Source organism: Cyprinodon tularosa, unplaced genomic scaffold (genome assembly GCF_016077235.1).
Source record: "Cyprinodon tularosa strain WSP-4 unplaced genomic scaffold, ASM1607723v1 ctg285, whole genome shotgun sequence".
In the NCBI taxonomy this organism is placed as follows: Eukaryota; Metazoa; Chordata; class Actinopteri; order Cyprinodontiformes; family Cyprinodontidae; genus Cyprinodon; species Cyprinodon tularosa.
The window spans coordinates 115,612-126,945 of record NW_024038991.1 but is presented as its reverse complement, the minus strand read 5'-3'; the positions used below and the strand labels follow the sequence as shown (position 1 = coordinate 126,945).

The following is an 11,334-nucleotide window of genomic DNA, read 5'->3' as shown; positions in this document are numbered from 1 at the left end:
AAGTTGTGGCCATCGTACAATGATTATTCATACACGTTGTTTTTATGCCCTGATGCTGTTTATCTGACATTTTTGTGCATCCACCTATAACCATGCAGCAGGGTCTATCCAGCTCCTTCTGGGTGAAGTCAACAACGTGGCAAAAGGTCGTTTATTCTTTATGTCTCAATCCGTGTGCCTTCAGCACCTGAATTAAATGTATCTTACTCATACACACTGGATGTTTAATTCCAAGAAATCACAGGATGTAATTATAGTTTATTCCAAATGTTGAAATGAAATCAAGCCTTTTCTCCATGTTTCTTGAATGTATGCTACACCACCATAAGGAGCTCATACCCAAATGACTTGAGACCACAACCTATCTATATTGTACCCATGCATTAATAACGTGCAGCCACAACTTAACATCTTGTAAACTATTTTTCTTGCATGTCACCAGACGGGCTCCATAATTTCCTACTTTTTTAGGTATTTTCTGTGAACTCCCTGAAAGAAAAAGACAGGTAAGTCCTTAAATGTAAGGACTGGTCTTATATCTCTAACTACAACAAATAGATTTGACTGCAAATGGCTCACAAACAACACCTAAGGGACAACAGATAAAATCAAACAACTTTGAAACTAGACAGTAAACAGGAAATTATTTTCAAACACGTAACCAAAGACATGACCAAAGACAGTAAAGCAGTAGCATGCTTACAGTGAGCATGTATACCAGGTTATTTAAGAAGAAAAAAATGTAAAAAGCAGCTGGATTTCTTGCCTTTAATTACTGCACAGAGGTTTTTGCATTAAACCTTCGCAGTTAAGAAATCTCAGCTACTTTGTTGTTTCTTCAGACCTGAAATAGACTTTTTAATGAAAATCAGTAGCATCAGCATCAGTTTGGAAGCATAACATAAAGGGGTATTTTGTTATATATATAATTCTGGCAAAATAATTCAGAAGTTTTCTTACATTCTTATTCCTTTTCCTACTTTGGGTATAACAAAACTCTGGTATAACAGGAATGTGTATGCTTTCAAGACCAACACATTTACACACAACAGATTATTTTTGTATTTTGACGAGATTTGAGAAACATTCCAGGGATATTATTGTTTCTTTTATATTACTTTTTGATAAAATAACACAAGCAAATCAAAGAAATTTGGAATTTGAAAACTAAAAAATGATTAAACAAATTATCAACCAATATGTAATCATGGCCACTTTCTAAGCTCTAGACTGTACATGATGCTAAAATTAAAATAAAGTGTGTCAAATTTTTTTGTTTCCTAGATGAAATCCAGCCTCCAAAGCTTTAACTAACAACTCAATACAAAACAAACCAAAACAGGGGGTTGGGTTTCTCCCTCTTATCTTATAAATACCACTAAAAATGTTGCTGATATATTGGAAAGAAAGAAAACCAATACTTCTAGAAAATGAGGAAGATGTTTTCCTCAAAAACGAGAATCACTTCAATATGTGTGCCTTCTTACTGAGATCAAGAAACTGAATCTTAGGTACTGAAGGAAACCAACAAGGACGATATTCCTGTGCAGTTCATCGTTGCACTGCTGTTTCAAAACAAGAAATGTTTTTTCATAAGGACCAATCTGAAATGTCTGCAGTATATAATGAAATCAGTACTATTCCTTTTTCCAGTGAGGATAACCTGGAGAGCAATTCAGAAAAAGACAGCAAAGCCTCTTCTCCTGCATCTGGTAAGACACTAATTTGCTTACCCATTAATGTCAGTTTAAAAACATGATGATTTTCAACTTTGTTAGCAGTTGTTCACAATATCTAATAACAAACTTATGTTGAAAACAATAAGAATTTTAGATTAATCTTTAAAATGCACCCCTAAAGTGTTTTTTGTTTGTTTTGTTTACATTTAATATGTTTAACATATGATTTCTGTCACTCCACTTGTGTTTACACAGGATTCCAACGATGCAGAGTGTCTACGGTTATCCTTGGACTTTTAGCTGTAGTTCAGCTTGCTGTTATCATTTGTCTTGCTCTCCGTAAGTGATTTTTACACTCATACATGTCCAATTCATCAAAAGATCTCAAAGCTCTGTGGTGATAATGAATAATGTTTAAAATGCATGAGATTGGCAAACAATAAATTTGCAATTTCTACACCCATTAAGGCAAGCATTAAAGAATTCAATGTAAAAGAACTTTAATGTTTTAACATAATCCTCACTTTGGCCAAATAGAAAAACTTTGGAATAATTTGGATGTTTAAGATATAATCGTTTCAGTTTCCCACAAATTCTGACAGTCTTTCAAGAAGAGCTGAACCTACAACAGAGGGTGTAGTGAATCTTATTAAACTCTGTGGATTTAGATTGGAATGTATCTTACAGTAAGTCCTGTGTGAAGGCAGATAATCAAATACATCTGGCAATATAGGATTTGTAAACCGAAATAAAAAAAAAGCACAAATTATGTGGGGGGGGGGTTTCTAAAAGAAAATGGAAGTTGCATTTGTGTGACCGTGCTGACGGTCACAATATTTCAAAAATATGCTTAACTGAACATTTTTTAACCTGCTGTGTTTGGTGGAATTGGGAGATAACTTTTGTTTTATGCAAAGAGTAACTTAGCAGTCACTGCATCATATATAAAATGCATGAATACATGCATGCATACATTATTCTTCTTATTATTATTATTATTGTTATTATTATTGTTATTATTATTATTATTATTATTATTATTATTATTATTATTATTATTATTATTATTATTATTATTATTATTATTATTATTATTATTATTATTATTATTATATTTTTTATGTTTTTATTTAACCTTCATTTTACCAGGAAGTCCCTTGAGATGAAATCTCTTTTTCGAGGGAGACCTGGCCAAGAGGCAGCAGTACAGTATTATAGATGTTGGTGGTGGTGTTGATGTTAGCAATATTTCTTAATGGTATAAAACAGCAGCATCATATCAAAAAAGCAAGAATGGTTATAGAAAAGCTAAATGAAGATGCCTAATTTTGTTAAACATTACAACTAAATTGCAATTAGAAAATTAGAAATTACAGAACATACATCTATTTATAACATGAAACCTATATGAAGTGAAAAAATAAATACATTATTAGGAAAGCTGAAAGACTTCAGGAAATATGATCAACATGTGTTACTTATATAATTTAAGCAATTTTTTAAAATGGGTAAACAACAGATTGGTAAGCTCTTACTTTAGAAATTGTTCAAAGTTTAATATTTTAATAGTTCAAAAGATTTTCTTCTTGAAGTGACAAAATAAAATATGTAAATTTTAATTTAAAGGGACCTTATCACATACCATGGCTTAAGTAATTTCTACATCAGTAGCTCACTTTAGATACAGACATGGCGGCAATAGGCATGCAACCTCCAGTGAAAGTCTTAAGATATGAAACGTCTCAGATCAAATGTGGAAAATCTTAAAAACATATTGGATGCAAAGAATGGATAGGACAGGAGTAGCTCTTGAAATAAATAACATATGTAGGATTCTCTAAAGAAGGAGCTAAGGGTGTGTCCAATTTGATATTTGAATGTAAACTTTTTAACTTTCAACTCAAAGTTTTCCATTGAAATTGGAACTCTTACAACCATAATAAGGACAAAAACACTGTTGTACTGTTTTATGAAGTATTCTGAGCACTTAAACACATCATCCTCAAACTTATTGCACTGTAGGCCCCGAATAATAACTGCTGCATACATGCAAGACAACTGCTACAGTCCTATGGAATTGACATCAACTGACGCTATTTTTTATTCCCCAAGAGCTTTGGCAGAGAAAGTTGCAGTTCTTTCACTAGTAGAAGTAAAAGACTGGCTTGAAGTAGAGCTTGTTTTCATGTCAGATTTGCATGGCGATCATGTAGTAATCTGTCATGTAATAAACAGTGTTAAAGCACCAACAGCACAGTGCAGCGAACACAGCCCGTCCGTGTTTTCTGCATAGGCCTCTGCCGGCTCGGCTGGTGGCTGTTTTATACCTGAAGCACCAGTCGAGTCTCATTTCTTCACCCTGCCTCTAATTCCTTTACCTGCTATTGATGCAGGTAGCATCCATTTTGAATGTGACAGCTGGCTGCCATCTATACTGAGTATCTAGTTTATAATTTTCAGGCAAAATTCCATGGAATTGTTTTACTTGGAAATTTAAAATGTTGACTTCCAATGATAAATGGCAGAAACCATAAGTAAACACGCAGGATGACCACTGGGCATGTATTGTTTTATTGGAAGATAAATATATATATATATATTTTTGTTGTACTTTTAGGCAAAGTATTTGACAGCGGACATTCAATTTATGTGCTGAATAACTGACTCAGTAAGAACAGCAGAATTAAATATTTGCAGACAATGCAAAGTCAGCGGTTTGAAGGAGTTTATTCCAGATTTGTGGTGTATAAGAGCTACGTGCTGCTTCTCTTTGTTTGGTTCTGGTTTCAGACAGGTGAAGCAGACTACAGTTTAGAGGTCTGGGTGGTTGATACTCTGACAGCAAGTCTTTAAAGTATTCTGTACTAGGCCATACTGGGATTTAAAGGTATTGTGGAGGATTTTCTCAAATTTTTTAAAAGACCAGCCATCTCCATTTTGAAAACAAATGCGCATCGAAGAGCATGCAGGAGCCCATTTCTCCTTGGGCACGCTCTGTTTAAAAGTGGCTGTTCTCCTAGCTCATACAAGGTTACTGTACCTGGACGCCCGCCCAAACCCCTAAATCCCTTTATAGTGAACTCAGTCATCTTACAGTTCAGACAGATGATCACTTCACCACTGTCGGGCAGTGGCAGCCTATGGCGACAGCGGGCCACTGTGACATCAAATCCCATAACGCTTTGCGAGCAGAGCTCTCCGTGCAAAGCATTCTGGGATATATCTGCCTCTTCTGAGGCCTCCTTTCTTCTTCCCTGTGTCATGTCCGGATTAATGTGTCTAACCCACATGCAGAACACACAGAGGCAGATGAAAAAGTTCAAAGATTTATTAATAATAAATGTACAAAGTACATTGGCTCAGGCTTGCTAACCGTTACTGGCAAACACTCTGGCACTGGAGTGAAGCCCTCCGCCTCCTTAAGTACGGATCTCCTGATGAGCAGATGAGAGACAGGTGGTGCGGTCGGCTCATGCTCCAGGAGATCTCGTGCGCCCTCTGGTGGAGAAAGTGGACAAACCTCCAGATCCCAGCACCCTGGCTGTGACCTGGATGACTGAGAATCTTCACCAGCACTTTTTCTTCTCATACACTTCATAGACACTTTTTCTCTTACGACCCTCAGCCATTTTTATAATTGTTGTTTTCAGAGCCAGGAGAAAAAACACCTGATAAAAGGGGCATGTCTATTATTGGATTAAAAGCAGATATTATCACAGATAGAGCATCATATGGGTAAAAAACAGCATGTGAAAGAGCTTCAGCAGTGGATGATTTCAACTAAGTTTTTATAACGCTCAAAACTAGTGAAGCTAATTGCAAACCAGCACCAATAACATACAATGTTGAACCTAAGGATGTAGAGACCCATTGGATATATATATTGATCCAGGTATTCAAGGCAGTCAGAAATCCCTGACTGAAGAGAGAAAACGCTTATTAGAACCATAATCAGTAAGTATAACAACCAATCTATTGATTGCACACTGAAAGGAAAGAAAATATATGCTTTAAGAGCACAAAGTCTTTGACAACAATAAAGAAATACCATTGCAAGAAAGGTTTTTCTGTGTCTTACTTTAAAAACTGAGAATTAACAATTTCCAAAGAATCAAAATCCCATTTTTTCTTCTTCAGACATTGAGGCCAACAACAAAAATGTGACTGAAGAGAAGGATGAGCTGAAGAGAGCGCTGAATGACTCTAGTATGTATGACCAGATGCAATAAATTTCTATTAGGGTTTGTTTATGGTAGGAAGCATTGTGATATTGATCCATTTACTTTAAACTGATTTTCTTTCAACCTCAAAAGAAAACAAGAATAGAAAACAATTAAACATGCTTTAATTTAAAGGTTTACAGCTGAATTCTTTGACTCAAGGAAATGACAAGTTGAAGAAGATTAACTCTGGTGAGTGTAATAAAATTTTCTATCTACTGCACACAAATGTTTTCACTTATTGTTTTTCCATCTGCAACCAACCACCTGTTAAATCCTAAGTGAATTCTGTTTTGTTTTGTTTCTTTCTTTATATTATAGAAATCGTAGCCAGAAGTAAAAACTTGACAGAAGATAGAAATGAGCTCAAGGCGAAGCTGGATGATTTAGGTTAGTATGAAAATATATTGTGAATGAAGGGCCAAATTTTATAATGCAGATGTAAAAAGTTTCGCCATAAATGTATTTATGAATATAAACTCTGAGCCACTGGAAAACAATCTCAAGCTTTTCATTAAAATTACAGTTTCAAGGCAGAATACTATGATTGAGGAGAGAGACAATTTGACCAGAATAAATGCTGGTGAGTATTAGACTTAAAATTTTCTCCAGGTCATGTTCTATAAGAAATAATGATAAAAACAAAACCCAGTTTCTCTGAAATTTTTGTGTTTTCCTATATTTCCTAAATATCTATGTTCTGGTCTACTGACTGTCTCAAATAAATACCATTTACCATTTAACCACTGCTTGAACTCCCTTCTTCAATGAGTGCAGCGCATGTGTAATGTCATCTGCTGTACTAGTAGTGTTGCTAGTTGTATTTTATAAATTAGTTTCTGAAATGTGTGATGTCATTACCACAGTGAATTTAAAAAAAGGGATTTTATTTGTTAATGATGCTCAATATGCCTCAGATACTCAGACCAGTTGCAGAAGAATCTCACTGGAAAGAGATCAGCTGAGGGAAAGGCTCAACATTTTAGGTGAGTTATAGCAAAAATGCTAATTTTAAAATACCTATAAACATAGATGTGTCGCAATGAAAAAAAAACATGTATAACATTTTTAAATTAGAAAAGCACTCTGTGGCAAAGGTAATCATGCCAAATCCAGAATATGTATACATAAAAGAAGTGAGATTAGCATTTCTTCTTTTCAAAGTCAAGCAGATTTTATGGTAGTAAAAGAAAATTATACTTTACAGCTGCTTATAGCCAGTTTTTTTTATCTCTGCCAAGGAGGTTATGTTTTAGGATGTGTGTGTTTCTGTCTGTCTGTCTTATTTTCTGTGTACAGGATAACGTGAAAGTCATGGACAGACTGTAATTACATTTTTATAAGAGGTGTCCCTCATGCCAAGGAACAATCCATTACATTGTGGTGATGATCCATATCATAATCTGGATACAGGAATTTTTTAAAAGACTCTCTAACATTGTGAGATAGGGATATTTGCCGCAGTAAGCAGTTCCCAATAAACCAGAGGGTGGGAGCAGGGACCATTGACAGCCTCAGCATGGGACTGAAAAAGTCCAGAAGTATTTTACTGACGACAACAACAACACAAGAAAAGGGAAAGTTGTTGGTTTGCTAGCAGGATCAGTTGAAAACATCTGAACATATTTTATGGAATTTTATTTATCAGAGGTGCACCTCATTTCAAGGAAGAATTCATTAAAATTTGGTAATGATCCAGATCATGTGTGAGTTTTAGCTATAGGCCTAAGTCACCATATGGGGCAAAAAGTGCTGCTTGGCAGAGTTCTGCACTCTCAGAGTGGTTTTCCAGTTATTTTTGCATTCATGGTTTTGGTTTTGAAGGTAATTACAGCTGTTTTGTGAGGTATCCTATAGCAATATAATTCAGTGAAATCCTTTTATTTTATTTTATTTTATTTACAATATAATTACATTTTTTGTGAAGCAGCTTGGAACCCTGCTTTAAGATAATAACTTTATGCTTCTACCTAGTCAGCTGGCATTGGTGGTGTATTATTGTTGATTCAGCTGCTGAACAGTGAATAAAGACCTCATCTCTCTGATAGTCCTACAGTATTGTTTATTCAATCTAAGCAAATATTTTTCGTGTTGAAGAACGTAAAATATATATATATATATTTTTTTCTAAACCAAGGTTTAAGTACTTTTTACGTTTTTAAGGTTTTTTGGTTTTATCTTTATTTAGTTTTAACTGATTTTCAATTCTATATTATTGTTTATTTGTTTTTAGAATTTGTTAGCCAGTTTAGTATAGTTTTTAGTTTTTTTTAAATACTTAGCATTAGCTTAGTTTCTACTAGTGTCAGTTATACTGTAGTTTATAGTCTTCTATGGAATATGACGTACATTTGGGAGGCAAGACTAAAAAATATAAAAATAATCTCTCTCTCTCTCTCTATCTCTCTATCTATCTATCTATATATATATATATATATATATATATATATATATATATATATATATATATATATATAGCAGCACAAATGCGCTGAAAACCTCAGAATCTGCTGCTGTAATGCGGTTCAGGGACAAAAGGCAAAAAGTGAAAACAGCAACTGAAAACTAGACCTTATGCATTATGACAAAAGCACTAACAAACACTTAGCAAATTATCTCTTAAAATTGATTTAGTTGCAATTTGTTTTGTAAACTCTCATTATTTATTTTGCCAGGTGTAATTTTTATTTTAGTCAAAAAAAAAATATTCTAGTTTTTGTTTGTTTTATTTAATGATAATAACCTTGTTCTAACATGGTAAAGAATCCTTGTAAATTTGATCAATTAGAAAACACTTTATTTTAAAGTTTATTTCTAATGTTACTTCCCCCTCTATGCCTGTTTTTTATTTTTTTTTATTTTTTTTTTTTTATCAAAGGCTATTTACACATCTTTACCAGAGGTGAAAACAAATGCATTTGCTCCTGTACTTTTGGGCTGATTTTGTCTATTTAACCTGGATTGCATGCTCATTTATTCTTCTTCACACCTTGTGCAAATAATGAAGAAGCTTTTTAGCACATCTTCAACTAATATTAAGTTCTTATATTTCTTTTTTCAAATAAGCTCAACCAGGGTGGATCATTTTCAGACAAAGTGCATACTACATGTCGTCTACAACAAAGACCTGGCAGGAAAGTAGAGATCACTGTCGTTCACTAGGTACAGACCTGATGATCATCAACAGCAAAGAAGAGCAGGTGTGTGATCGCATCAACATATATCCCTTTTTGACAGATATTTAACAGCTGTAATGAGAATTAGAGGTATGATATTAGATATAAGCAGATGTTATTGAGACAAATCACTTAATAACAGGATTCAATTTGTTGGTTGATGTAAGTTTCAATCTATGTTTTTTTAGGTTTTTGCAAACGGTTTTAAGAAGTATATGTGGATCGGGCTGACTGACTCAGAGGGAGAGGGAAGATGGAAATGGGTGGATGGGACTCCAATGAACACAAAGTAAGAATAATTTAGACAAAGTTTAAACAAATCTTTCAACTTATCTGCACTTTTATAACAAGTTTTCTCTAAATGAATTCTGGATATTTTCTTTCTATTTCAGCTACTGGAGTGAAAATGAGCCAAATGGAAAAACAGAGGAAAACTGTGCTGATATAAAGAGTTTTGAAATTGAAAGCAGCTGGAATGATGAAAGTTGTTCTCATAAGCTTAACTGGATTTGTGAAATGAAGCTAAATCCATAAGAATTGTAACAATCAGAAATCTTTCAGCATTTTGTAGATATAACATGAAAGCTTAGCTTTAATTTAGGTCAAACTTCATGCCAAATAAAACTCCATACATTATATATTTTTAGACAACCTCATGAATGCATGATACTTTAACACATCTGTCCTCCTATTCAGGTCAGATTTATAGTTAAAAAAAAAACATTAGGCATTAGGTATTAAAGATTTTAAGATACTTAAAATGAGCAACTAGGTGACTGAAAAAAAAAAAAAAAAAGAGTGGTTACATTTATTTTGAGTTTTAACTCCTTTCTAGAACAACAGAAATTCCAGCTGCACTTCTAAACATTGAAAAACCCTTTCTGAAAGCTGCCTCTTGAATCTGTGAAACCAAAGGTCCGATCTTTACAAAGGGATTCTAATACAGTTGAGCAGGCAGCCTGTCCAAACCTTTTTTCCATGTGTTCCTTTATCAACATGCAATTATATTCTAATCACACAAATCAAATCACAAAACTCTATGGGTTGCCTATTGTTGAAAACATGGTCATGGCTTCCCCAGGTCCTTTGATTTGAGTGCAGGTCAACTGAGAGGGTGTGCTATAAAAAATTCTGGACAATGAAGCTTCGATTCGCCTTTGCAAAAGGGAGAGAGCAGCAGCATCTGCGAACAGCATCTCTGACCCCCCTGCAACACCGGCTCTTTTTATTATCTTCATAGGGGAAAAATCTTACAGCTTCACACAGACAGTCCCACAGAGTGATCATACTCCCTACATTCCTATCTCCATGTATGGAGTTGCTTCCTGTTTTCTGCTTCTACCTTGTTAATCAGCTTTTTCTGGGTGTGTGTGTGAGCAAGCTCATTCTGCCCTCTTATCTACACATTTCATCCTCCCCTCTGCTAGCTTTGGCCTAACACCTGGGAATAGTAAATTTGCTGCCCATCCTTAGATTATACATAGCATATATTCTTCAATATGAATAATACGTTTTGCTGCAGCTTTAATTTTAACTTAGCTCTTTACTTCTTTTAGCTTAAACATGTATATACATCTTCACTATCTGATGCAAAGTAATATGTTTGTGGCCTCAAATGAGGCAGTAGTAAAATAACAGAAATTGGGGAGAAATTCTGAAAGCATGCAAACATAATTAGAACGTTGAACATAACAAGAGTATAATTATAATATTAGCAGAAAATTGTTTATGTATTATGCTGAAAAATAATGTAGGGTGACATTCATTATACAATTAAACCAAAGGTTAAAAAAAAATAAATAACTGAACTTAACTACTGTGGCATGTTTGGAAAAAATAGTGAAATATTAGCATAACTCAGAGAACATCCATCAAAGAGCCTGTAAAGAGAAATGAGGGACCTGAAAGCAGAGATGGCAAAAGTACTCACTTTCCGTACTTGAGTAAAAGTACAGATACTTGTGTTAAAAAATACTCTGGTAAAAGTGGAAGTACTGATTAAACTTCTTTACTCAAGTAAAGAAGTCCTCTGGCATGGGAGCTGCCTTGGAGCTCGTCTGCCTGGCTGTGTGTTTCCTGGACGGGGCCGCCTTTTACAGCTGCTTTTTGTATCTCTGCTTCTGTCTCCTTGAACCCCAGTCGGCCTCGGCAGATGGCCGCTCACACTGAGCCTGGTTCTGCTGGAGATTTCTTCCTGTTAAAAGGGAGTTTTTCCTCTCCACTGTCGCTACAAGCATGCTTAGTGTGGGGGATTGTATT

The 11,334-nt window shown here is 34.6% G+C and overlaps 1 protein-coding gene across 1 annotated transcript; it reads left to right on the top strand.

The window, feature by feature from the left end:
- The first annotated feature begins 1,554 nt into the window (after positions 1 to 1,554).
- Positions 1,555 to 9,837, top strand: LOC119787012 (CD209 antigen-like). The gene is made up of 10 exons (XM_038290633.1): positions 1,555 to 1,712; positions 1,935 to 2,018; positions 5,817 to 5,885; positions 6,035 to 6,091; positions 6,221 to 6,289; positions 6,426 to 6,482; positions 6,817 to 6,885; positions 8,966 to 9,099; positions 9,264 to 9,364; positions 9,468 to 9,837. The coding sequence occupies exons 1-10, from the start codon at positions 1,583 to 1,585 to the stop codon at positions 9,607 to 9,609; spliced, it is 912 nt and encodes a 303-aa protein (XP_038146561.1). The 5' UTR covers positions 1,555 to 1,582; the 3' UTR covers positions 9,610 to 9,837.
- Positions 9,838 to 11,334: the final 1,497 nt, after the last annotated feature.

Coding starts and splice junctions, on each gene's coding strand:
- LOC119787012 (XM_038290633.1), top strand. CDS start 1,583: ATGTTTTTTCATAAGGACCAATCTGAAATGTCTGCAGTATATAATGAA. Junction 5,886..6,034: donor GAGAGCGCTGAATGACTCTA/GTATGTATGACC, acceptor TTTAATTTAAAG/GTTTACAGCTGAATTCTTTG. Junction 9,100..9,263: donor TCAACAGCAAAGAAGAGCAG/GTGTGTGATCGC, acceptor ATGTTTTTTTAG/GTTTTTGCAAACGGTTTTAA.